This window comes from Mauremys reevesii, linkage group 21 (assembly GCF_016161935.1).
Source record: "Mauremys reevesii isolate NIE-2019 linkage group 21, ASM1616193v1, whole genome shotgun sequence".
Classification (NCBI taxonomy): Eukaryota; Metazoa; Chordata; order Testudines; family Geoemydidae; genus Mauremys; species Mauremys reevesii.
Window position 1 is genome coordinate 14842309 of NC_052643.1, and position 26894 is coordinate 14869202.

At 46.0% G+C, this 26894-nt stretch overlaps 1 protein-coding gene across 2 annotated transcripts in view; it reads right to left on the reverse strand.

Moving 5' to 3' along the window:
- Window positions 1-5389: 5389 nt before the first annotated feature.
- PLCH2 (phospholipase C eta 2) overlaps window positions 5390-26894 on the reverse strand; it is a 303870-nt gene continuing 282365 nt past the window's right edge. Inside the window, exons 22-24 of one of the 2 annotated variants that reach the window (XM_039509130.1) lie at window positions 25806-25885; window positions 13481-13820; window positions 5390-8381 (exon numbers count right to left, since the gene is read on the reverse strand). In XM_039509130.1, the coding sequence (XP_039365064.1) occupies window positions 6637-8381; window positions 13481-13820; window positions 25806-25885 (2165 nt within the window). In that variant the 3' untranslated portion in view covers window positions 5390-6636. Of the gene's footprint in view, window positions 8382-12760; window positions 13821-25805; window positions 25886-26894 lie in introns of both variants that reach the window. The other variant, XM_039509129.1, reaches the window with a different exon arrangement.

Below are 26894 nucleotides of genomic sequence, written 5' to 3' on the forward strand. Positions count from 1 at the left end.
TTGGCAATAAACCTGGCCGGGTGCCTTCGGCGTCTGTGGTCATTGGGGGGTTCTCTCGGGCTCTGCTTTGTCAGCGATCTGCACAGAGCCGGGGCAGCACACAGAGGGAACACATCCATGCTGCCGACTGTTATCAACATTGAACAGAGCAGAGCACCACACTGGTGACGTCTGATAACACCCCTTCTTCCAGGAACCTTGGCCCACCACCGTTCCTAGGGTGCAACTCTGCCTCCAGCCTTGGCTCTACTCAGAGACCAAAGTCTCCTCCAGAGCTGCCTCCGCACACACCTTTGCCTAACAGAACTGTCCATTCAAGGGCATGAGCCAAAGCCCACTGAAATCAACGCGAGTCTTTCTAGTATCTTCAGTGGGTTTTGGGTCTGGCCTCCATTGAGGAGACCGCACAAGGAACGACAAGAGACCACGGGGGATGAAAGTAGGGGCAGGGAGAGAAAATGCTCAAATGTTTTCTCATTCTTATGGCTGCAGAGAACCTTGAGAAGCTCCGTCAGCCATGTCTCTCTCTCCTCCTGGCTCCCCTTCAGGGTCAGTCCCCAGCTCCTGTGCTTGGCACGAACACCCTTCCCCTGCAGCTTAGCGTCAAGGCTAATAAGACCATCGCCCCATTTGTTTTCCACTCTGCTCCCAGGAGTCAAGCAAGAATCCAAGCAATTGTGGGGGTGCGGGGGAATAAGCAGCTTCGTGCTGGTTCTTGTGAACATTTTCTGGGCTATAAGATGCAAATTATGTGTAGGATTATGCCCAGCTGGTGGCAAGTGAGGGATAATCAGCCAATAAGTGCAACCAGGGGCTGCTGCGCAAGTTTTGCTTTGCCAGGATCAGTCTTTAAAAATACAATCAAGTGCTCACCATCAGCAACACCAAACCCTGAGCGACACGAGGGGCTTGGACGACAAACCCTCAGTCAAACTCTGCAGGGGAAATAGCTTGTAAAGTGGAAACCCTGGTCCTAGTCGCAGGGGTTTAATGAACTGAGCAGCACGCAAGGCCTCAGGGGAAGAGCTGAGGCAGGGGAAAACTCTTGCTGTCTCCACACTGGCTGCTGGCTGTTCAGCGCAATGCTTTTGCCTTTTCCAGCAAGCTGCAGTGCTGGGTGCATGGAATCCCTTACCAAACGGAGCTAGGAGGGATGAAGAGCCCAGTATTCAGAAGCCTTGCTCTGAAGACCCAACAATGTCCAGCAGGGGACGGATCACTTGATGATTCTCTGTTCTGTTCATTCCCTCTGGAGCACCTGGCACTGGCCACTGTCGGCAGACAGGATACTGGGCTAGATGGACCTTTGGTCTGACCCAGTACGGCCGTTCTTCTGGGCTCCAGACCAAACAGTTTCCTTTTTTGGTGTTTCGAGGGATGAAATATTTTGTTCTAAAGGTGGGGGTGATATCACAGCACTGAGGCAAAACACCCTGCAAAATACTTGCTTGCATAGGAAACCCTGTAGGCAGCAAGATGACTCTAGATACCCCATTACCTCACACCTGCTCTTGTGATTCTACCTAACTCCCCTGTCCCTTTGCATCATAGCAACAGATGGCGAAGACCCTGTTTCTTTCCTGGGAGACAGACACAGCTGCTCAAGGCCTCCATTCCCTATTGCAGAACTGGGGTAAGAATACATCCCTGGGATGCTGCAAGGCCTAGATAGGACGTAGAACAGAAATGGATCCAACCCACAAAACTCAGATCCAAGCTTCCTCAAAGTGGAGAGGTGCTTGGATTTGGGGTGTGACGGATAATCCAGCTTTATGTTTACATAGGGCCCAGCCTCCAAGCTTGGGTCTAGGTTCAGATCCGTATTACAGGAGCAGAACTAGAATTTGGATTCAGACCCATCTGTGGCAGCCTGGGAGTCTTAGGCGAAAGATACTGTACAGACGTGCAAAGCGCTGGCTCCTGCTCCCTTCTGACAATTCCAGTCTCACGCTGCGTTTATAACGAACTTTGGAAAATTCCAATAATAATAATCCCGATGGATGATGCACTGAGCTTGGGGGAGGTGGGGAGACATGCGGTAACAGCATCCACACACTCGCAGGGGAGATGGAAAGCAAGACAACAGGAAGCTCACAGAGCAGGAAATAAAAAGCAATGGATGTGCAACACTGCATTTATTTCCTCCTGTGCCTGGCGGGTGCCAGGGTCTCTGAGGGGTGAGCCAGCCCCTGGTGATTGTATGAGCGTCACTGAGTTATTACACACAGCACTGGGCAGCAACTCGCACAGTGCAACGTCCTCGTGGTTTATTTCAGCTTCCCTGCCTGTGCCGCTCTCTCTCTACATGCTCTCGGAATAGTTGTATTTATTTTGGGCCCAGCTGACCCGTATGGCTGTTCTGACTTGTGCCTCAGTAACAACATTGTTAATACTGTTCCATCTGCACGGCCAAGTTCTGCATTCGGTTACCCCTGTGCCAGTGCTCAGATAGCAATGGACTGGCCTGGGTTTGACTTGGGGACAAATTAGTAGTCAATGAGGTCGGCCTGTTAGTAATCGAGGATGGAATTTGACCTGCAGGGTCTTAATTAGCGATGATGATGCTTGAGCCAGAATGAACTCCAGCTCTGATCACAAGCGGAGGTTGCAGGATTGATGCTTGTCATTTTTTTAAACTTGTAAACCAGGAAGGTTGGAGCTGGAAGTCAGTGGAAAGTACTGAGCCAACACGACGATATTGTAGGACTCGCATCTCAGAGCAGAAAGGAAGCGTTCGCTCTCTGGCCTTTCCATTACTGGCCTTATGGAAGGATGCTGAATTCACCTGCCCTTGCTGCTTATTCCCCCTCTGAACTCCTGCTGCCATTCCATCTCTGGCCCATGCTTATTCCAGACCTGAAGGCAGGCTGCCATTCTGCTGCACAACAATCCAAATGGGCCCCGGCAAACCAGGGTGTGTGCAGAATCTGCCAGGGCTTTGGGCTGTTACATGGAGTTAACAGTATAACAGGGATAGCTTCTTATATCTCCCCTATGGCTCTCTGAGGCCAGAGCGCGCTATAGAACAACTTCACCTGTTATAGTAACGGGAACGTTTGCAGCTACTGACCGGTCATGATTATTATTGATTACTGCAGATGTCCGGGAGTGAATGCTACCGGCAAGGCAGGGGGTGTCCTGTGACTGCTGCTTATCACCACCATCAGGCTGTTAATTTGTGCTCTATTTGTGGTATCCACCCTTTCTTAAACGTCGATTGTAACCTCCATCGGGCAGGGCCTGCCTTTTCATTGTGTCTGCTGGTATATTGATGGAAGGGGAGATTGATCAAAGGCACGTAGTGCAATTAGGCGCCTGCCAACTCCCAGTGGAAGTCAGTGGGGTTTGGGGACCTGGCTCCCGCTTGTATCTTGAAAAATCCCCCCCACCTGTCTCACAATTGTTTAGGCAATACGGTGGGTGACAGCACTTCCCCGACTTCCCTCCGCAGATCAGCTCTGGACAGCAGCATCCAACCAACCGAGCAAGAATGCAGAAGAGGACGCAGAGAAACCAGTGTGCTAGCCAACAAGATTAAATGCGAGGAGAGAAATTAAGGCGGCTTATTAAACTTCTGTAGACACCATGAAAGAAAATCCCCCTAGAATAGCTACTTGAACACATCATTAAAAGTCTTCTGTGTAGCAGCATTCACTGTCCCCTGGGTTTACTGGAACACAGCAAACCGTCCAAATATGCTTAAGAGACAGCTGCTATAGACCTACAAGCAAGTGACAAAATCCAAATAAACCAGAGGGTGTTAAAACAAGATGCAGGTTTCATAACTGTGAAAAAAGCCAAGTGGCTGGAAGTGGTTCATGTTTTAAGCTTGCATATTGTGCATTGGTTAAATAAAAAGGTACTTAATATGACATGAATACAGAGAATCAGACTATTAAACTAGATTAAAAAAACCCCAAACTAAAATGCATTTTAAATGCCTCTTCCCATTCCTTACCTGAACCCAGCAGGGAGCTTAAAATAAACTATTAACATTCTTAAACCGACACACTCTGCTTTATGGATTTCTAGTTTTACGTATAAAAGACATACAGCTTTTCAGCCCAATGATAAATGGTGTTAGAGTCCAACTTGGTGTCTCGTGAATATTAATGAAAGCGGCTTTGTGTCGGTGACAATGCAGGACGAGTCCTGGCAAGCCATGCATTCCGCTTTGCCAATCGGCATTATTTTTCAGAGATTCAAAAGGCCCCATTGGGTCACTTCAATAAGTGTTACCATAGTCCCTGTGCCCCGGGAGTCTAGCAAACCTTTTGTCCTGTTGGCAGTTGGAGTGATAAGATTTCCATCTTGGAGATTTAAGGATGTCGGACTTTGCTTTATGATAACATTTCAAGGTCACTTTAAAAGCTCTGTCGGAGAAGCTAGCCCCCCTAAGCCGTCCCTCTATGCATTGTGATCAAGCCACTAGCTATCATCTGATAAGGTGGCTTTATGATCCAATATCCAGGTTTGAAATGCTTGTGGCCAAATTGACCCCTACTATCTGTGGGTCTGACTCCATTAGTATTGGATACCCTGCAACACAAAGGAGGTTGATTGTCCGTCCAGTGTAAATAGTGTGAACTGAGCAATATGCACCTTACTGCACACGAGGGGGGGCATTTTTGTATGAAACACACAGAGACATTAAAGAGCAAAGACCAAGGGCCCTTCGCAATAAGAGCGGAGGTTTGCTACTATGTCTTCAGTCAAGCTTCACCTCACCTCCACCACTGCAACACTGCTTCACAGAGAAAACAGCCCGAGTTTACCTTTCCTCCGTTCTATTCAACACGCACAGCTTTGGCTGTCATGGAACAGCTCTTACAAATGAACGATCCAGAAGGTTGCAGCTGCCCAGGACTGGATCTTGCACATTTTAGCAGGAGGCTCCAAAGCAGCAATAGAGACACTTCACCAAACAGCTTGGCAGCCATTGAGGATATCTACAGGAATGAGCCAAATCTCAGTGGGAGTCTTCCATTGACTTCAGTGGACTTTACATTAGGTCCTTGGTTCAGGCCTTTACAGAGGGGGAAGATACAGGGCCACCTAGACTAGTAATCTAGAGGCACCCCCATCCCTTTTGAACCCCACTCCCACCCCCAAGTAATGGTTGTGAGGATATGTGACACCACAGGAGGCCACCCTCCAACCAGAGTGGGCTGCATTTCGGTGGAACTGATGGACATAAGTTGTGTGGCCCCTCGGAAAGGTGGTACATCCAAAGGCCTGTATCATGGAAGTGAGAAAAGGGGAATTAGCCACATTTCCATAACAAACTTATAGGGAGTATAAGAAACTATGGGAATTTCTCTTGTTTAGCTGCAGCTAAACAGTTCAGAAGCTGAAAAAGGTTAAATGCTTTTATTTGAGTAGTGTCAGAGGCTTTACAAATGGATTTTAAAATTTTGAACTATCCAGAGAGGAATTGTTACAAACAAAAACAAAAATACCCCCAATAAAAGGGACTAGGCAGACTGAAAATAAAATTAAAACTTTAGCTCCACTTTAAAAACACATCTCGACAAACATTCTCCTTCCCCACCAATAAAATGTACATCTAGTCTCAAACAACAAATGATAATCCTGACAAAAATAAACTAAAAATAAAAAAGGTTAAAAAAATGAAAAAATTATTCCATTTAGGTTGGGTTTAATTCTAAATATGTTCATCTAAAAATCTGTATATATATATATATATCTATAGCTCTCTTTTTAAAACATATGCTCAAAAATCTTGCATGGCAGTGCATAACAGAAAAATTCATCCTGAAGGTGCTATGTACAGCAGCATGGTTAAAATCTCACCGAAAAGGGTCAATTCTCTTTTCAAAGGAATAGTAGCATTCATTTTAGCTATTGCAGAGCTAAACAAAGTCAACAGAAGACATTTCCTGTCTGTTTTCTAGCACCTTCCTCCTCCCCCAAAATTAGGTTCTGAAACACTAACTCGACACAGTTTGTATACCTGGACAGACTGGGTTAAAAGCACTGCTTCTGAACATGGAGAGATTTCTCTTCCTCAGCTTAAAAGAATGAGGCAACAGGGACTTTCACTGGAACATACAAGAGCAGGCTGGGCGGTGGTAGATCTGCCAGCTAGATTATTAACACAGAAAACAGCTACACTATGGTTTTGACTATCTCAGAGTGCCTCTCCCTCTTCAGAAAAACAGCCAGGGGCCAGATTTTAAAGCTAGGCCTTCCTTTATGGACCTGCAGTTTGCGGGAGCAAGTAGCTGTGGGCACCACTAGTGTCACACAGAGGTTTACCTGGAAGGCAGAGGCAACGTAGCTTGAGCGCACAGATAATTGCAGGTGCAAATTGGTGGTCAGATAGGAAAAAAAAGGCCAAATTAGAGGCTGCCAAAACAAAACAAGCCACCCCAAACCCCCAGGCCCTTAAAACTGAAACCGTATCTGCAAGCCACTGACTCCACTGGGCCTGCCCTAATTCTGGATGTCCAATACGCTGTCATCCATCTCTTCACAGCCCATCTCTTTGGTTGCTTTATCTTCAATGGGGGCGAAGAAATGTTATCTCGCGTGTGGGCATTTCATGCCTCTTGGGTTTCCAAGTTTTGCTTGGACAGGAATGTAAATATCGACCTTGTTCAGCGCTTCCCAGCATTAGAGTTTCAGCATGAAGAAGACCTCAGTGTCCTGGTTAAAATCCGTTTGGTTCTTTAGCTGGGGTGTAAACAGACTGGGGGAAGCTGAATCCGTACAAACTACTTTTGCAATGCAGCAGGCTCCCTCGGGGTTTCCCCTCTCCTCAATGGGGCTCCCGTTGATCTGACCCAGGCTCTGCAGCCGCTGCCTCTCCTGGGCTTGCTTGGCTCGGTTGGCAATGTACCGCACCCTGCTCTGGCTGCGAGAGGACGACCTGCGGAGGAGCAAGCCCTCCTCTTCCTCCTCGGATTCAACTGGCTCGAGGCTAGTGGGGGAGGTGATGTCGTTTTCCTCCTGAAAGGCTGTCAGCTTCTTCAGCTGCTCGGTCAGCTGGTCCTGGGGCTTGGCCGAGGACCTTATGCTTGAGGAGCGGCGTTGCTCTCGCATCGACTTAGTGACGAAGCTCCTGCTGATGCTCCGGTACTTGCTTTCAAAAGTGCACGCGATGTCATCGGAGGTGAGATCCCCAAGGCTTTTGGATTTTGCCTGGCTGGTCCCTGCTTTATCCTGGGCTTTGGACTTGTCAGAAGACTGTTTGAGACTTTCCATGTAGAGCCTGCTCCAGGTATGCCTCCTTGGGATGGAGGCTAATGCATCTTGAGGAACCCTGGCCAGCGGCCTGGGTTGCAGTTCGTCAATGGACATCTGGCCGGCCCGCAGGTTGGGATTGGATTTGCTCTTGGTCACTACTGGCATTTCATTACCAGATGTCGTAGCAGACCGGGGGCGCATGCCCTTTCTCACAGCAACGGTCTCAATGTTTTCATGACGGGTTCCTAGATCTGGAAGGCTTTTGCGAGCTAGGTTGGGCAGAGAGAGGTCTATCACAGTGTCGTTGGATGACATGCTGGAGGAGGAAGACATGCTGTCCCGGTGACTGCTGGAATCTAGCTTGCTCCAGATCTGGTCATGAACAGTGGCATCAGAGTACACTTCTGCTGCCGGGGACAGGCTACTTGGATTTTTCATTAAGGCTGAGTAGTCGGAATTCTTGTGCCCTTCGCTCTTTGACCTCTTCACTAACACGTGAGAGCTGGTCAAAGAAACAGAAGCAGCTGGAGCCCAGGCAGGCTGGATTCTCTGGAAAGCATCTGGAGGCAAAGTCGGCTGGGTGCTGTTACTCAGGTGGCTTGGTCGTGGTGGGCTGGTTGTGGCACCATCCTTCTGGCTTATGGATTCGGCAGTGCAGTTCACATCTGGTAACATTTGATCTACATGGTCTTGTTGCTTCTGACATTTTTCAGTGGAATGGACTGAAGTATCACTTGGTGCCAACATCTCCCAGGTTCGTTGAGGATACACTGCCAAACCAGACTGATCTTCTCCACTACCCTGGGTCTTTTCCCAGTCACCCCCATCTTCGAGTGGTCCCTTTGTGCTTCTACTTTCATCTTCCTGGCCCAACGTGCTTGTGGCGGCCGTCCCTGGAGTTACGAGCACTTGGTCTTCTGAAGCCAAGCCTGCTTGTGGTTCATCAGCAAGAGCAGCTTTCTCAGGCTGGTCTGTTGGGCTACTTCCTGCCAATCTAGATTCACTGGAATGATGAGACACAGACCCTTGTTCAGAATCGTTGCTGAGGTTAACAGGCAGAGGGATGCAAGAACCAGCATGTTGTTTTTCATTGGCAATGAGGGGCTCTTCGGTCATAGTTTCTAGGCTGCATAAAGAAGTGACTGACCTCTGCCTTGAGAGCTGGCAGACACCTAATGGGAGGGAGAGAAAGGAAAAAATACATGGGCGATGCAAAGGTTAATCAAACTATCAACAACGCTGATTCACTTATAGATGCATATTCTACACACTATCCCTTTGCTATGAAAGCTGTCATTTGTCAGAAATGTTGGCCAGGATTTTCAAAAGTAACTCGTCGTGATGTTGGGTACCCAACTGAAGACATGCAGTTTTCAGAAAGCGATGAGCATCCAATGAGACATACAAAAACCACTAGTCACTTCTGACCATATTTGTAGCATGTTACTTCACTGATTATACATATCCAAAGAAGAAAAGCTTATGCTTGTCTTTGTACTGATGCCTACAATCCTAACCCCATCCCTCATCTGTTTGAACTGTTCTATCCTTTGGCAGCACTGAGAACGGCCAGCATGAAACAAAAGTCAGAAGATCGCTGCTTGACCAACTGGTGACGTGTTTGGCATCCACTGTATTTCAAGAGGAAGGTGGTGCCGGGGCAGTGAAGGAGATGAAAAACCAAGTGATTTTAAAAAAATCCTTTTAAGCAGTTTGCCCATTTTGTTACTTATCAGCGAGCACAACCTTATTTTGCCAAATGAATTGGTTATTTCTTTTTTAAAGACCACACACAAAGACATGCTGATGAAAACAAAGTTGACAGTCCACTCTTGAGAAGTCACTGGAGTAGCCAGTTGCCTGAACAAAACAGATGCTCGGGTTACTTTCTTTATCTTGTATATCCTAACATACAAAACAATCATGCCAAAAAAACAACAACAAAGAAGGCTGCCCGCTGACCAAAATGCAAACATGCTCCAAGAACTAGCAAAGCAGCAGAAAGAAGCCAGGCAGCAGTTTTAGGAGGACGAGGAGGAGGTAATTATAAGATGCCTGGAAACTAAAAAGGAGCACAGGCAACACAATGCTTGCATTAGCGACACTCAATAAACAGTTACCTTGAACTTGCTTGTCCTGTCAGTTCTTAACTACAGAGAGAGAGAGTGTGCATGTGGAATAGGATAGAACAGAGGAAAAAATCCAGTTAATTTATGGAAGGCAGGAGCAGATAAAAGGATCGATTAGTGGGGAGGGAGAGGGAAATAGACACCGATAGCAATACAGTTCTTGTAGGATCCTAAGAATTTTTGACCAACCAGAGCACACAATGGATTGCATAAATTGGACCCAGACCAAAGGTTTTTGTTTTAAAAAGAAATTGGCCAATGTGTAAGTGTTCAAGGAAGGTTTGGAAACACGTAACCCAAGTCTGAAAGCCCCTGTGATTTTTGCCTTACTTGACATTCTAGAGTTGCTATAAAAGCAGCACTGCTACCGGAGCACAGATGCTAGTTATCTTGGGGCGAGCAGAACGTGACTCCAGCACACAGCTGCACGACGGACACACCCAGAAAAGATGTAGCACGCGTGCAGCAAGGTAAATCAACAACAGGTGTAGACATATCTGACAGATTCAGGGGTAGGTTCCTTGCCATCTGGATGTTGCCCATTCATCCATCTCCAGCTGCAGTTCCTAGCTGACTGGGGGACCAGTCTAGTGATCTAGCTGCATGAAAGCAGCCAAGAGTCAACCTTGCTGGTTTCTATGAGGACCGTTAAGTAGCTTCAACTTTCTCCCCTCTCCAGCCCTTTTCCTCCCAGGTAGAAGAAAAAGTCCCAAAGGCCCAAATCTGCTCCATTGAAGTCAAAGGCAAAGCTTCCATTTATGTCACCGTCCCTGGACCAGGCCCAAATCTGTATGTTTCCTAGACTGCCTAGGGGCACCCTAGTGCTTTCATAGCCCCTAGGCCAGAGGGGGGCAAATTACAGCCCGTGGGCCACATCCGGCCCACAGGACCCTCCCTCTGGCCCCCGAGCTCCTGCCAGGGAGCAGGGTCGGAGTGCAAGTGCCACGGGCTGAATGTTCACTGTCCTGTTAGTGTGGGCTGAGGCACGCTGGCACGGCAAAAGAACCAAGGCTCACACTGCTGCTGCCAGAACTCTCCCTATTCTGTGGCCAAGCACAGGCCTTCGGTTTCCTGTCCCACCCTCCTGGCATCTTTCACCAACACAACGTTTATTTCTGAAGTGTCGTTAGATTCGCCTCCCTGTGCTGGCTCCTTGGGGTCTTTGCACAGGGCACTGAAATAGTACGTGGATGGAGGATGCTTGCAGTTTATGCAACCCTAATATTTGGTCACTAGCTCATCAACGTCTAATCCAAATGCCTTATTCACCCTTTTAAAGGTTTGTGATTCTACACTTGAGAAGTCAGGCTCAAAATTTGATTAAATCCACCAATCTTAATATTTCTTCAGCGACTAAGGAGGCTGTGGGGGCTCTCCCCTCCCCCCAGCACAAACAATGGTAAATGGTTCCATATGTCGCATCTCTTGGAGCTTATGAAAAATCTAGATACACAAAGGGCTCCGCAGTTTTGGTTTAATTTCATGTTATGCGACTTGGTGATAAAACATAATCCAGATGTTCAGAGCAGATCATTTAAAACAAAAGTAAACACTGAAATTAAAAAAAAGATTCAAACAGCAGCCCAGTCCATGAAGGGCAAATCTGTCTGGGCTTCCCCTAGAAGCTCTTTAGGCTTTGGTTGGGGCTCTCGAAGGAGCCTGAAATAAACTGCAATGAAATTTAATGGGAGTTGGCAGTAATCTTTTCAAAAGCACCTGAGTTACATGTTTCTGAAATTTCACCCTGGATGTCTAACTCCCTTAGCTGCTTTAGAAATCCCAGACATACAACCTTAAGATGGCAGATGGCAAAGACAGAGAACGATATTGTTTGGGATTTTTTTTTCCGTTTTAATAATCTACGATGTCATCAGCAAGATAAGCAGATTTAAAAAAAAAAGAAATAGAATAAATTGTAGTCTTGACAGTGTCCTCCAAGAGAATTAAAGAGGACGTCCATGGTAGGCTCCCAGCTTGCAAACACACAAATAATTCAGTTTAAAGCATGTGTGTAAGTTGCACTGAAATCACATGCTTAAAGTTAAGCAGGTGCTTAAGTATTTGCATTGTTGAGGGCTTATAGATTCCTAGGGTTTAAGACCAGAAGGGACTGTTATGTTCATCTAGTCCAGTGGTTCCCAAACTTTAACAACCTGTGAACCCCTTTCACTAGAATGTCAAGTCTCGCAAACCCCCTCCTAAAAATGAATATTTCCAGGGATTTTCTCCTTCACCTGAGTATAAATTATAAAAGCAGTGATCTTGGAAATATAAAATATGTTTTTATGACATGCTTATTACACACTATTTAGTATTAATTATTATTTATCATTACAGTATTTTTATTACATTATGAAAACGGCAACACTCTTCCAAGATCTCACTTTCATAGCTTGTATCACTTTGAATAAGCCTGTTATAAGACAAGGCCCCTATGTTTCACCAAGGAATATCAGATGTGAAACAGCATGAAGGTATTTAAGAAGCCAACTCAGAGTTCCTCCTCCACAAGCATTCAGGGCTTGAGCAGCCAGGCAAACAACGCACGTTACAATAAAGCTTAAACTTGTTCTTCATAATAATTTAAAAAACAATACTAGCTGCCCATTTAATTTGAAAAACAGCAAAAAATATCCACCTCCCTTTCCATTTCTTATAAGGAGTCTAGAAGTTTATATCTCTTCAGCGTTATAGATATGCTTGCTTTGATCTGCTTAGCTCTTGGAAGTCCAAAGGCTCCAGGCTGCTGTCCACCATTAGGGAATTGTTTCCCGAGAACCCCCTGTAACATTTCACAAACCCCAAGGGGTTCATGAACCCCAGTTTGGGAACCACTGATCTAGTCTGACCTCCTGCATAGCCCAGGCCAGACAACCTCACCCAGTAATTCCTGCATGTAGCCCATAACTAGTAGCTGAACTAGAGACTATCTAGATTGTAAGCTCCTTGGGACCGGGACTGTCTTTAATTGTGTGTTTGTACAGTGCTTAGCACAACTAAGTCCCTGTGCACTCTACTGCAATACAGACCATAATGCTAGTGAGGATGACAATAGTCAGGGTGGACAGCAGTGCTGCTTTCCCCATTCAATCTCTAAGCAATGCTCTGGTTGGGAGTCTCAAAATTTACTTAGTATCATACTAGATTCATGATTAAAATCTCCACTCCACATTCATGGACGACAGATGGATGTGCTACTGTAGATGGTTTGCTAGGTATGGAAAGGACCAGTCTAGGTCAGACACAACTAGGGAACAAAAAGCACATTTATGCAGAAATGTTTTTCTTTCACTGAAAAAAAACAAAATGAGCTATGGTGGCAAAATAAAAATGTGGGAGCGTCTAAGGGGAGGAGCTATGAGGAAGCCAAGACAATGAGGTGATGATCTAAGGCAAATGGGGTGAAAAAAATCTGGTCTTACCAGTAAAGAATATAGGGGATTTACTTCGAATTTCCTCCAATTTTTGAACGAACAAGGCATTCATTTCCCTCTGAAGGGTGCCCACTTGCCTTCGGGAATTCTCAGACAAGCGCTTGGGGAATTCTGGGCTTCCAAGACTCTCTAGACTGCTGGAGTTGGAGGATATTGAGCCATTGCTGGCTGTCACCAAGTTGACAGTGCTTCCATACTTGCCACCTGATTGGCACTGCCACCTCTGCCGGGGATGACCTTTCATCCCGTGACATTTAGTTTCACCATTTTTCTTCCCTGGAGTCACAAAAGACTGAGTGCTCCTTGGTTGATCACTGGCCGTTCCGAGGCTGCTGCAAGTCTGCAAATCTGACCGAGGCCTGGGTTGCTCTGTTATACCCCAATTTTTTAGTTCTAACCTCTCGTCTCCCGTTATACTGCTATACTGATCATGGTGCAGCAGATCTTTAGCGATTGGCCTGGTAGCATGGTCACTCCACTTGCATTCTAGATCGGGGCTCTCCTTGGAACCAATCATGCATTTCATGCAATTGGTTGCCACTCCGATCCTACCAGAGCCATTGATGGCGCAGCGTGCAAAGACGCTCTGTTTCTCCTGCTGGTGCTCCTGAAGACGGACCCTGTTGGACCTCCGTGTGGGCTCACTGAAAGTTGCACCCCCGTGAGTACGAGTTTGGCGTTTACCTTTACCAGAACTATGGGCCTTACCTTTCAACCCTTTGCCATGTACCTCTCCGTTGGCCCCCTCTCTGGGAGCCAGCGATGGAGAGGAGCTTTCCGGCTCTTTGTCAAAGCGAGGCTGTGAAGAATCTTCCAGTTCACGGTCTTCACTGGCCCCTTCAGAGCTGTTGTCTTTGGCGTCGATAACAATCTCAGGAAAGCCTTTCTTGTTCTTCTTCTGACTCTTGGTAGGGGCGCTGGCCGTCCGCCGTAAGATGTGGCTGCTAAAGGAGTGTTTGCGATGGAGCTGACCAGCAGCATGACTGTCTAGCGAGGCCTGTTTTGGATTTCTGAGAAATAGACCTTTTAAGCCCAGAGCTTGCTTGACCTGGAAAATAAAAGAAACCCCCATAATAGAAGACGCGCATGTCTGCCCTGGCGCACAAGTACTTGAGGTGCAGTAAAGTACAAAGGAGTGTCCCCCTCCCCAATTCCTGCAAAATTGTCACTGCCCAGCACCAGAGCTGTTTGGAAAATGAGGAGGATAGAGAAGGCAAATGGGTTTGCAGAATTTCATCGCTGTTTTTCATTGAAATGTTGTTTTAATTTTTCCAACCAGCTTTATTCCTGTATTAATGACCCTTCCTTTAGCTTTATTCTTGGATTAGTACTACACATCTCCTTACAAGGAAATCCACAGGGGCGAGATACTGGGAGGAAAAACACTAAATAAGGACCTGAATTCGGAAAGGTGCAGAGTACCCCAATGCCTACTGAAAGCAGCAAGCTTTGGGGTACTCAGAAATGTTCAGCCTTGCGACTCCCAAGGATGAATTTCAAGGAACTTTTTCAAAATACTAGTTATTGTTTTGCTGTCTCCCTGGCAGAGCTGGTGGGTCAGCCCTCCAGTGTGCCCACAAGTGGGAATGGTTCACCCTCACAGGCTCACTATGAGGACGCAGAGCAGAACTTGGGGGTGAGGGGAGAAGAGGTAATCAACTCATCAGTGGAATCCGGGGTAAGTAGAGACTTACAAATTTGTTGTCAAGTTAGTGCTTTCCTTTAACAAAATAAAACTTCTTAAAATCGTTAATTTATATTTAATTTTAACAAACCCTGAACGTGTTTTAATGTTTAAAAAGTACTTTAACAGTAGTTACACCAAATGTAAAAAACATATTAAGAATGTACATTACAGCAACTTTGAATGTCTCTGGTTACCCTGATCAGCCAGTTTCTTGAGTCCCACAATGATGGCACTCAACAAACGGACAACAACATTACTTCTGTAATGTTCACCGCAACTTCTTCCCCGAGTGATAGTTATGGGTCTGATCCAACTCCTATTTCAGTCCACAGGATTCTTCCACTGACCTCAGTGGAAGTTGGATGAGCAGCTTAAACAAAAAGTAGTGGGTATCGTGAGTTACTCTCTAGCATATTACATTGCTGTATCTATCTAAGGCAAGCCATTAACCCCCTCCCTGGCTCTCCAGTGCAAAGCTTCCTAGAAATGAGGCAGGCTATTATTCAACAAGATAAAGACGTCAGCTGTGCGCGTCCAGGGACCAGCTTGCTGTTCTTTCACTGCAGTGTTTTACGCAGCTGGCTTATCTGAGCACCAGGTTCACCCCCCCACTCTGCTACAGGACAGAAGAAAAGGGGAAATAGCCAATGGAAGGAGTCCCTAGGGGCTGCCCGTGTCGATTTGTGAGCCTGCACACTGTGCGGCACTTTTTAAAATCAGAGGCTCCCTGAACATCTCAGTGGACCTTTCGCTAACCCACCGGTGTCGGCAGAGCCCTTGCCTCACTCAGCCAGTGATGGCAGCAGGGATTTAGCCAGCCTGAGTGACTGTCCCAAGCCTCTTTCCTTTCACCCTCATCCTGGGCCACCTTTTCCGTGGCTACGGACCAAGGCCATTCCCCTTGTGCCAGCTGCCACCAGGCAAGGCACAAAGTCTCAGAGGAGGACGCTGCGTCACCCTGCAGAGCAGTACTGCATGTAGTGGCACAGGGCTTCGCCTGGCCCGACCAGAATACAAATAACACTAATCGTATAGATTGCAAACAAACACTCACTTGAAAAGGGTCACTTCATCTAGGCTAGGCCAGTCTGGCAGAAAAACCCAATACAGGGTTTTTTTTTAAAAGTCAATTAAAAATTATGTTTTTGCAATTAAACAAGTCACCTGTAATACTGGAAACCCAGACACAACAGCGCCGGGCTCCTGTACGAGTACCAGGCAGAAAAAGTGAATAGAAACGGGGCCTGTATCTCCACCGTCTTTCATCTTGTGCTGTCAGTTAACAACTGTGCAGAGCGGGTGTCAAATGCTTCCAATCAGAATTCTCCCCTCTCTAAGGCCTTGTCTACAAGGCCACTTACAGCACGGAAACTTTCTTCGCTCGGGGGGTGTGAAAAAACACCCCCCGCCAAGAGCTGCAAGTTTCAGCGCTGTAAAGTTCCAGTGTAGACAATGCACCAGCGCTGGGAGCTATTCCCCTCGCGGAGGTGGTTTTATTACAGCACTGGGAGAGCTCTCTCCCCGCGCTGGAGCCTCAACCACACAGCCATGTTACGCCAGCTGTGTAGACAAAGCCTGACACTTTGCACAGGAGTAACTGAGCACACGATGTGCAAGGGAGCGGAGAGTCAGGGTCCAAAGCAGAACTGAGAGGTGCAGAGCGACTGACACACAACAGCTGAAAACACAAACAGAAATGGGGTCAAGCTAAAGTTGTATTTTTAAAAATCATTCCAATTTTAATCAGCCAAGGCATTCTTAGTAACATGGGTGAGGTTTCAATTTTTAAGCTGACAGTTTAATCAGACAATGCCCCTTCAATTAAAAAAAAACCCACACTCCTCATTAAAAACCAAAATAACCCGACGAAGTGAGCTGTAGCTCACGAAAGCTCATGCTTAAATAAATTTGTTAGTCTTTAAGGTGCCACAAGTACTCCTGTTTTTTTTGTTTTTTTTTGCGGATACAGACTAACACGGCTGCTACTCTGAAACCAAAATAACCCTGTAATTCAAATTGATCTTTACATTTTTTTAGTACCTGTAGGGAAGTCTAAAACAGCTATAAAATGCCACATTTTGTTCTATACATACATAAGACTATCACGGGTGCCATAATAATAGCATACAGGAGACTAGGTATCCAGGCTCCAGCACCAGAAATGTTCCCGTCTCAAGGACAGATTCTGTCCCTCCCCCCCCATCTGAGTGCGTTTTAATCAATTCCTACCAGACAACCTCCTCATCCAATGTCCCTCATGCACATTTTCATCATTGGAGAAACACATTATAAACAAGCAAAGGCAGTCAGAGCCATAATAAATACATTTCAATGCTTATCCAAATGTTAAAACACAGACAATTCCCCACACCCTCCCCCAGTTGATTTACAATCCAGTGAATTTTACAAAGCTTCAGCATTCCCACAAACATTCCAGGTGCACTTGCCAACTTTGAAGTAACAAGCTGCCCGTACATAATAAAGGGCTCCTTTGGTTTTGATTGTGTGCTCAGAGCATCTTGTACATAACTTGCTTCTGTTGATCTGCTTTAAGAATTTCTCCTCTGACCAGTTCATCCCTTCCTGAACTCTGTCACGTTTGCAGTTTGATCAGATTCTCCTGGAGTAGCAGGGTAATTTCTGTCCTCTACTTGGGGTGTAAAGAGGAGCACACATGCTCTTATCAGAGGCCCCACAGGCCAGGTCTTGAAATTTATCAGCTATGAGATAGAGGTTGCAACTGATTCAGTGTCGCTACCAGCTAGAAGTTAGCTTGCAGTCACTTTGGATCCTTTGCCCTGTGATGTCACAGAGGAGGTCACGTTTCTGCAATACCATTTGTAAGTGCAGAAGTGTCAAATTTAAGTGATTTACTTTCCTGCCCCAGAACACATGGTCAGATTCACCAGGATGCTCTGCCTGCTCTGCATGGCTTCAGAGCTAGGAAGCAGCTGCACACCCAGTTCAACCAGCCAGCGAGGCTGGGTTTAAAGCTGCTCTGTGCAATCCTATAAACCTAGCCCATAAAAATCATAGGTTAGGGGCCTGATCCAAACCCCACTGAAGTCAACAGTAACATCTCTTTCAACTTCAGTGGGGTTTGGATCAGCCTTATACCTGGCAAGAGTAAGCATGTTTCTGTGTGAAGAAGAGATGAGCAAGAGAAACGTACCTGTTTAAAGAAAGAAGACGGGGACCAATTACTCCCATAAGCCAACAAGGGCAGTGCAAACAGTATAGGGTAGGGGAAACTGAGGTTAAATATCAATAAGCTCTGTGTGGGCAAAAGAGACCCGAAGAGCTTTGTGTAGCTCCAGACTCTGTCTCTTTCACCAACAGAAGACGTTCAATAAAAGATATTACCTCACCCACCTTGTCTCTCAAATATCGTGGGACCAACAGGGCTAACAAATACACCCTCTGTAACATTTAAGGCAAGAGAACAAGCTGTTAAGGGAGGTTGTGGACTCACCATCACTGGAGAAATTCAAAGCTAGGTTAAACATTTGTTGTTGAGCAACCGCATCTGCTAATAACCAGAGTGGGAAAGAAATTATACCAGCCAAAATATGAAGTTTCCAAGCAGAATCCAATTGAGACAAGTTGGCAAGTGCACTCATTTACTAAATGATAATCAGACCCATTATAAATTACTTGCAAAATTCAGAAAAATCTCCAAACACACACACACAAATAACCCCAATTAAAACGAAAGAAAGTGGCCCACTGATGGAATGGGTGATGTGCAGTGAAGGTCCCCAGGTATCATTCTAGCTTATCTGGTGCATCTTTGTTAGACTCGCCATTAATGCTTGAATCAAATTACTGATTCAAGATCCCAAATCCAGTGCAAATTTGGTTTAAAAAAAAAAAAAGGTAAAAACAAGAGTCATTTAGAAGAAGATCCAGAATATCTGCTTTCAGCTCCAATTCTAGCTTTTGCAAACAGTGCTGGCCATTTCCTTCTCCAAAGCAGACCTATGGAAATCAGCACCAGACCCTTTGGTCCTTACAGTTGACTTTCTGAAAACTTAACCACATTACGTTAAATGATATCACATACAACTGAAGGAACCAGTTTGAACTGTAGCTTAAAAAAACAAACAAAAAAAGGTATTAGAATGTAGGAGAAGAGACAGCAAGTGAGAGAGAGAGAGAGAAAAAAAAGAGAAAGATTTTTATCCTGGATCTGCTTCATAAATGGTGGGCTCTCTGGCTGATCAATGACCCGACAAAACTGACCAAGTAAAACGTCACAATCCATGTTATATGAGTTGAACAGTTTCAAAATGCTAATAAGGAAACACCAATGCTAATGAGTTCACTGGTTAGAGGCATGCAGGTGTGTGGTGGTGCTCACTACACCTTCCTGAGTCAGGAGGGGGTACCTTCAAGGCTCCTAAAAATGCTCTGCTTCTAAAAGTAGACTTTTTTTGACATAGAGAAGTCCACTGAAATCACAAACAGACAGAGTAAAGGCAAGTAAGACACAAAACAACATTGAGGGAGGATCTAAGAGATATGCACATCTAGAAAAACATGAGAAATTCCACAATACATGAATAGACTACAGAAGAGACAGAAACAGAAGATCAAATCTGGGAGACAGAACGGTCCATACAGAGGTTTTAGGTTAACTAGAAGTGCTGGGACACCCTATTTTTGCAATTATGAATTATCGAAGAAGCTACAGTACCTAAGTTTAGGAGAATGCTAGTGAAGAACAACATTTGCACTGGAGCAAATGGATCAGTAAGAATAGGCAAAACCAGGGGTTGATTATGTTGTCTGGAGACATGTGACATGGCTTTCACCCAGGTGTATGGGGAAACAGTCAGACATACGGTTCTGGTTTTGACCCATTGCTACCGATTGATAATTGTTTTTGAAAATTTGTTTGTTCCAATAATATAAACACAGCACAGAACCATCCAAAATCAACATGATCAACGCATTTGCACAGGTTTCTACCACAAGTCAACCCAGGGTTTTCAAGCAAAGTTGGTTGGAAAATGCCACGAGGGGGAGATTAAATTTTTTGTCTAAGAATGTTCCCAATTTTTGGTCAAAAATAATAATAAGAAAACAGCTCACAGATTTTCCAACCATCCCTATTTATAAGCAACATCGGATACAAAGAGCTTGATTTTCAGAAGCACCCTCCCGTTTGGTTCTTGAATAGAAACATGGGGACATTTTCTAGTACACAGATGTCTAACACCAGCAAATATTAATGCCTGCAAAGTCTTTTAGCACTTATATCCAGACAGACTTCTGCTCCACTCCATGTTTCTTTCTGAAAAACTGGAGTCAACATCCTTTCAGTTTAAAGGTTCAGTCTCAGCTGGTATAAAACAGAATAGCTTCACTGGTGTCAATAAGCCAATTCCCCAGCAGGTGTAAATTGGGCATAGCTCCAATGAATACTCTGATTTACATCATCTCATGACCTTGCCCTAAATCTAAACAATAGGAACTGATCCAGTGATTTGAGACCAGACAAAACCACAGAGACTGGAGCAACATTGCTAAAAGGCTGAAATGCAGGAGACTTCAACTGTAACCATTAGCAAAGCAGACAAACAGAAGTTGATCCAAGCGTATAAGCAAGAAGTCTGAGTTAACAAGAGGTGCAGGGATTCCGATGGAGGCTACAGAAGTCTTGTTGACTATAGTCTTTATAATCAACTGGGGAGTGTTCCAGATGTAGATTGTGGGTCAGATACTGCCATTTTTGCGCTTCTTGAGTCTAAACTTACTCCATCAGCAGGTCTGTTGATTCTAATGAGTCTGCTTACATGTCAAGGTACTACCTAACATGAGGGTAGCAGAATGTGGTCCAAAGAGACTGGGGTGAGCAGGTGTTGTGCGAGGTGGAGACACAGGGCCGGCCGGAGGTATTTTGTCTCACATTCCGTAGAATATGTGATTGGAAGTGTCCACAGGCTCATCAAAAAGCTGTGTCTTCCTGAGGTGAGATCTCAGTATTAGCATACGCACACAGCAAAGCTAAAGAGGCTGAGGTGGTAATGAGAAGCAACAAGCGGGGTGTGTAATATATTGAGAACATGAAAAGGAAATAAAGCAATCAGAAAACAAATCAGCTCAGTAGACTGGAAGCTAAGAGATAAAGACAGGGATGAAACAGCAAGACACAACAGGGGCCCTTTGATGTGCTTAACGATAACTACTTGTGTAAGACAGCGGAGAAAAATCCAACAACCCAAAAGTTCCTGTAAAGGTTTAAACAGATGAGTCACCCTGCTGCAAATTAAAATGATCTATCAGCAAGTTACTCAAGGGGAAAAAGGAGAAATCAAGAGAAGCAAATAATTATGCGAGACTGACCAAGGATGTAATAACAGGGAGCGTCTGCCTTCAATTAAAGAAAGGCAAATTTAGATATGAAATAGTTTCCTGGGAGCAGTTAAACCAAGAAACTGCCACACAAGAGGGGGCTAAGGACACTTCAGAGGAAACGTTCACCAAGATTAAGGATGACTATGATTTAGGAGGTCATCTTCCACTTGCTGTAACACAACAGGGTGCACTGAGGAGAGACCGTAGAACTTGACCTGTAGATGAGCAGGGCCGAAGAGACCACTTCTCTGCATCTAAGAATTATATAAGGCAAACGGATACAAAACCAGAGACCACATGCCAGTCCACCGGCAGCAAGAGGCTAGAAGGAAGTGGGCACCTTAGAAAGAAACTTAACTGGAAATTAAATGCCTTCATCTTATTGCTCCCCCTTTTCATCCCCTCTGATCCCAGCACGTGGCTGGGCAGGTGGGTACTTTCCTTCCCCTTCCTTTGTGGCTGTTGCCAGGCAACACTTGAAATAGTTTTACCCTCAAACCATCAGAGGCTGGCATCAGATGCTCTTTAGCTTCCCCTCGGACTTCTTTGAACTGAGACAAAGTCTTTATTGTTTATTTCGTTATTTCTTGCTGCCCTAATTAAAATCTCCTGTCACTTTCTCCTGCCTTTAATTAGGACCATGTTTAAAAAAAAGAAAAGAAAAGAAAAGAAAACCGCACATTTAAGTTTTTTTTAAAAAAGAAAGGAAAAAAGAGTTGAAAATGTGCCCTCTGAGTTTAACTGACGTCCAAGTTTGAGAATGGCTGGGCATTGAAAAACAGCCCTCTGGAGGATAATGACAAAGCTCCCAATGACTTGAAGGGAGCCAAGATTTCACTCAATAAGAGAAGAGTCGTAGGCTATGTCCGTGCACACACCGTGCTGTGTCACTACAGCCGTGCTGCTAAAAGGTGCGCAGTGTAGGCGCTGTTTGTTGGCTCTCATGCCAACAAAAAACGTCTACCCCCAACGAGCGCCGTTAGCGTTGTCGGCAGGAGAGCGCTCCGGCTGACAAAGCGCTGTTCACACCAGCGCTTGTCGTCAACAAAACTTGTGTCTTTCAGTGGGGTGTTCTTTTAACACGTCTGAATGACAGAAGTTTTGTCTTTTACTTGCCAGTGTAGACAAAGCCTTTGATGGCTCTGGGAAAGTTGGAACAGGAAGGGTATATGAGGCCTTTCACCTTCGTAGGTATATGTACAAAAGCTATAGCTTACTGTTGTTTTTAGGGTCTCTTCTTTCTTATCTCCCACCCTCATCCCCAGGTTTGTTTTCATGCTTGGCATCTTCAGATGGACAAAAACTAGCCTATCTCCTTTTGCCTGTTGCAGTAGAAGAGGCCAGACTTGAAGTAACTCTTATAAAGAGGGAGGTAACTCAGGAAGTAACAGAAGCAGAGTAGTCTCTTGATGGAACATTCCTTCTCTGTACATCCCCTCTCCAATCACCCAGGGCCATAGATAAAGTCCTGACACTCCCCCTTCTACACCCTACAACCCCTCACCATTGTGGAGTTTGCAGTAATTAAGTGCTAAGTAGTATTTGGGAAGTGCAGGATTTAAGCTCCTGAAGCTGCTTCTTCTATAACAGGCAAAGTTTTCTGGAGCTAAGTAATCACCTGGGTACTACGATCTGCAGCACTGGTAATCGTTTGGCCTTTTTCTCTCCCTTGTTTTGGGTTTGCAGCAAGGATAGCGGCAGCCATTCTTTTCTGGGGGGTTTTTGGCAGGAGGATGCGGGGAGAAAGACGGCAGGTCAAATATGAAGTGGAGCATTCTGGGAACCGCTCCAACAACTGAGGCCCAAAAGCAAACATAATTAAACAGGTTTATAGTGGCAGGGGAGCTGTGAGTTGTGCCATCACTGACAGTCTCAGAGGCTCGGGGACATCTCCAGTTCAGCAAAGCATCTGCGCCACGGCTAAGAAGTTACAATAGGGTCTCACAGGAACCAACAGACACTCTCGGGACATTTCCAGTGTTTCCTAGCTCAGGCTGGGTCAGAAATAGCAGACTCATGTTTATGGAATTGCCTAAGCAACAGAGGTCGAACTACCGGCCCCAGCAACAGTGTCTCTGAAAGGAGCAGGGGAAAGCAGGGGGCCTGGACAGTTTAGCCAGACACCTTATGGTCTACACTGCAATTAAAAAAGCTACGGCTGGCCTGTGACAGCTAACCTGGGCTCAGGCTAAGGGGCTGTTTAATTGCAGTGTAGACAGGCTGCACCCCAAGCTCTGGGACCCTCCCACCTCAAATGTTTACACCGCAATTAAGCTGCTCCCTAGCCCCAGTCAGCGGGCACGAGCCAGCCGCGTGTGTGTCTAACTGCAGTGTAGACATACGCACAGTGTCCTCTGATGGAAGGCATCATATTGCATGATCCCTCTAGCACACTGTAGCTGTAGCAGCACAAACACACACTGCATCAGGAGGGAGGGAAGAATGTACCTGTTTTGTAGCATTATGACTGGGGCAGGGAGGAGAATCTGCATTTAGAAAACGTTTTGCTTTGGTAAATTCTATCACTTCTCTTTCCATGACCTGCCTTCAGTAGAGTTACCACGGGAGGCGAGGGGTTGGTTGGGAGGGACAGTCAGCTCAGTAGCTGGGCTAGTGGAGCAGAGAGGCACCGTTAGGCGATTGCAGGTCAGTGCAAGGGGTGCAGTCCTGAGACGCTTTGTTTCACCTTCGTGGCCCAGTTCGGCATGCACTGTCCTGAGGGCCCATACCATCTGGCTCTTCCAGTCTAGGTGTGTGGTGGGGCAAGAGGGGCCAGGAAAGAAGCAATCAACCTGCACACAGTGACCCCGGAATCAAAAAGAGGTTTGTGGGGTAAAACCGAATGATGCTGCTTGAATCAAGGCCAGGGAGCATATCTCTGAAAGCAGGTCCCTGGGCCAAACCACACTCTTCGCCTCAGAATTATGGAAGGTCTGATTTACACCCTGTGCAACTGCTTTGATCTCAGGCACTTAGCAGCGGTAGCTCAAGCAGAATCAGTCTCGTGATAGCTATTCTCAGCCTGCCATTTATTCTCCTGGTCCTGGAGACTGGCATTAACTGGCCTGGGCATTACCAAGCTGTGGATGGGCCAGGCACACCACAGGCTGGAGCGCCGAACACGGACCATGTTACTGCTCATCCCCCAGCACCAGCGCTTCCCTCTCACCCAAAGCTTTCAGGTCTCCTGCTCCCGAGAGCCATGCTCCTCTCACGAGGAAAAGGACGTCCTGGGTCAGATGCTGCAGACAAGGCTGCTGGCGAAGTCAGAAAGGAGGGAGCTGTGCCTGCCGGAATGCTGTCAATTCAGGCATTAGATACCTGGGCAGTAATAGCCTGACACTCCTCTCCTTGTAGGGGCATTAACTGTAACGAGCCGTGGGATGTCCCGAACCGAAACCCACCCTCTTTCTACGCTCCAAAGTGCGGCTCCCCCATGAGTTATCCCAACTCCTTCCTAGTTTAGAATTCACCTAAAATAGCTCCATTACTTAAAAAAAATTATCCTAAAATGAGCAACACTAGAGACTATTAGGATTCCTGGCCTGTTCAATACTGCCTCCTGCTGTCCGAATGCCGGTATTTCAGCCTGCTGCCCCTCTTTTGGTCACCTTATACAAAACAATAGTTGCGGTTTCCAAAGCACTGCAGGGATTTAGCCGCGCGGGAGATGTGTAACTAAACGCTATGGACTGCATTGGAAAGCGTCTCCGACTCAGCTATAGGGGAAGCTTGAAGCTCTTAGGCTGTACTTTCAACCTGGGAACTGTTCATATGAAATCAGAACATGTCATCAAGGCAGTTCTATTTTGACTGCATGTGAAGCAAGCCAAAGGCTGGACAGATGGATGCAGGAGAGGAGCGACCACTGAGCACCACAAACCAGGAGGGAGGCCACTTTGTGTACTTCTCAGCGCAACAAGAGTCAAAGACAGACCCGAAAATGAAAGTGCAGCAGCAGGGATCAAGTCTCCAAGCTGGCAACTCTTCAGCGCTATGTTTAAAATGCTAAAGCATCGAGGAGGCAGAGCGACAGAGCATTCCTGGCATAAATTCTGCAGCCAGAAAGCCTCAACAATTCAGGTCTGCACTTTTAATTTAGGAGCACCAAACCAGCACCAAATGCATCAGACACACCCATATATATGCACACACACGTGCTGAAGTGCTGTACCCCTGCCTATAAAACGCTATCACTCGCCAGGGTGCTGCCAACCTCTTTTGGGCCTTCAGGAGCTCTCCACCAATTACACAATGCGTTGGGGCGGGTGCTTTAGGGGTCCTTCATTTTGCATGAGTGTTTGTATCAGTGTTACAAGGGGGGGGGTGTTCAGAAACCACCAGAAGATGCGTTATGTAATGTATAGACAGCCTGACACATTTTTATATGGTCTAAATGCTCCATTTTCTTCTGATTCCCCCACAAGGACTGGAAGACATTCCCGGTGTGTGGTGATGGAGAGAGGGAACCTGCTCACTGGACAAGCAGGCTCTCGCCAGTTTGTGCTGCCGCATCTGGCTGCATTGATAGCAGGAGACTTAGGCGAAATCCCGAAGGCCTTGCTCAGACAATGGGCTGAATTCTGCCGTTTCAATGCAGCCACTTCAGAGTTACACCAGAGTTCCTAGCCAAGTTTTGTCCAGTAGCCGTAAGGAGTAAGAACTGCCCTTCACTAGGAGCAATATGGAGTGGGAAGCGATGGAAGAATGCCCCAGAACCGAAGCACTGTAAGGGGAGTATCTAGATAGGAATCTATTAGCCGTGCAATGGGGGTTCCTTATCTGGTAGTGCCACCTGCTTACGCTACATGGATGTTTAAAGAGATCTCAGGCTACTGTAAAAACCTCAGAGCAGCAGTTACTTGGATTCCACAAATGGGTTAGCTTGGGCCCCACCCCGGGCTCTCCCCCTCCCTGCATGGTACAAACCCCCCCAGCAGGATTACAAACGCAGGCCGCATTACAGCGCTGCAGTCCGTCACTCACCTTACCACAGATGTCATTAATAGCTACATGAACGAAGATGGACGCTTCTTCTATGCCTTCCAGGTACACGTGCCGATAGCCTGAAACACAGAGCGAGCAGAGATGAAGGCCTCCTATTGCTACAGACTTTCCATTTCTAACTACAGGGGGGAAAATGTAACAAGCTTTCTCCTGGCCATGTCTAACCGCTGAACTCTCAGGCTTGTACATCATCTTGCCACACTTGACTGTGTGAGAGCCACACACCATTTACAAAGTTTACTGCTGTTTTCCCCTGTCCCTTCCTTATTAAAAAAAAAAAAGAAGTCACACTATTTTTTTCCACTTTACACTATTGCTGCGTTCAGTTCTGCAATGTATAATTGATTAGCTTGTCCCCAGCAGGCTTGGGGCCATTATTAATACTTCAGCAGACGTTACAATCATTACCCAGATGGGAGTTGTGGGGTCCCCCCCCAAATAAACCTAAGTTTCCTCTGCTCTGATGGATAAAGAAAAAAGCTGCACACAGGATGCTTTTATGTGAAATAAGACTGCACAAAAAGCAGGAAATAGACAGAAAAAAATACCTGAAAATAAAAACAAACAAATCCCCAGATCTCACCAGCAGCCCAACTAGCAGCCTGCTTTACATTCAACTAGCACCGGCAGTAATTGTGGCCACTGGTGAGCTGCCAGCAAACACGAGACCAAATGCGACTCCAGCTTTGCTCAGGAAGGCTTTTGAAGTTTGCCCCGCTGTATATAAAAGCCACTGTATCTCATTTACACTGTCAAAAGCCCCAAAGCTGCCAAATAAAAATAATACATTTGAGAAAAAAAATAAAAAACTTGTAGAACAACGGGACAGAAAGAAATAGATCATTTACTGTAGCCTTTCCAGTCCAGCATGCTTAGCTATATAGTGCTTCCTTAGGTCCCTCCTGGTCTTCTACACTTCTACCCAATAGCACTTTTAAACCTGAGCATCGTAAGACATTCATTCATTAAGCTGCAGAACATGCCTCTGATAGAGACAAGGATTAGCACCCCCATTTTACACGTGGGAAATCTGAAGCACAAGGGACCATATTTTCAAACGAGCTCAAC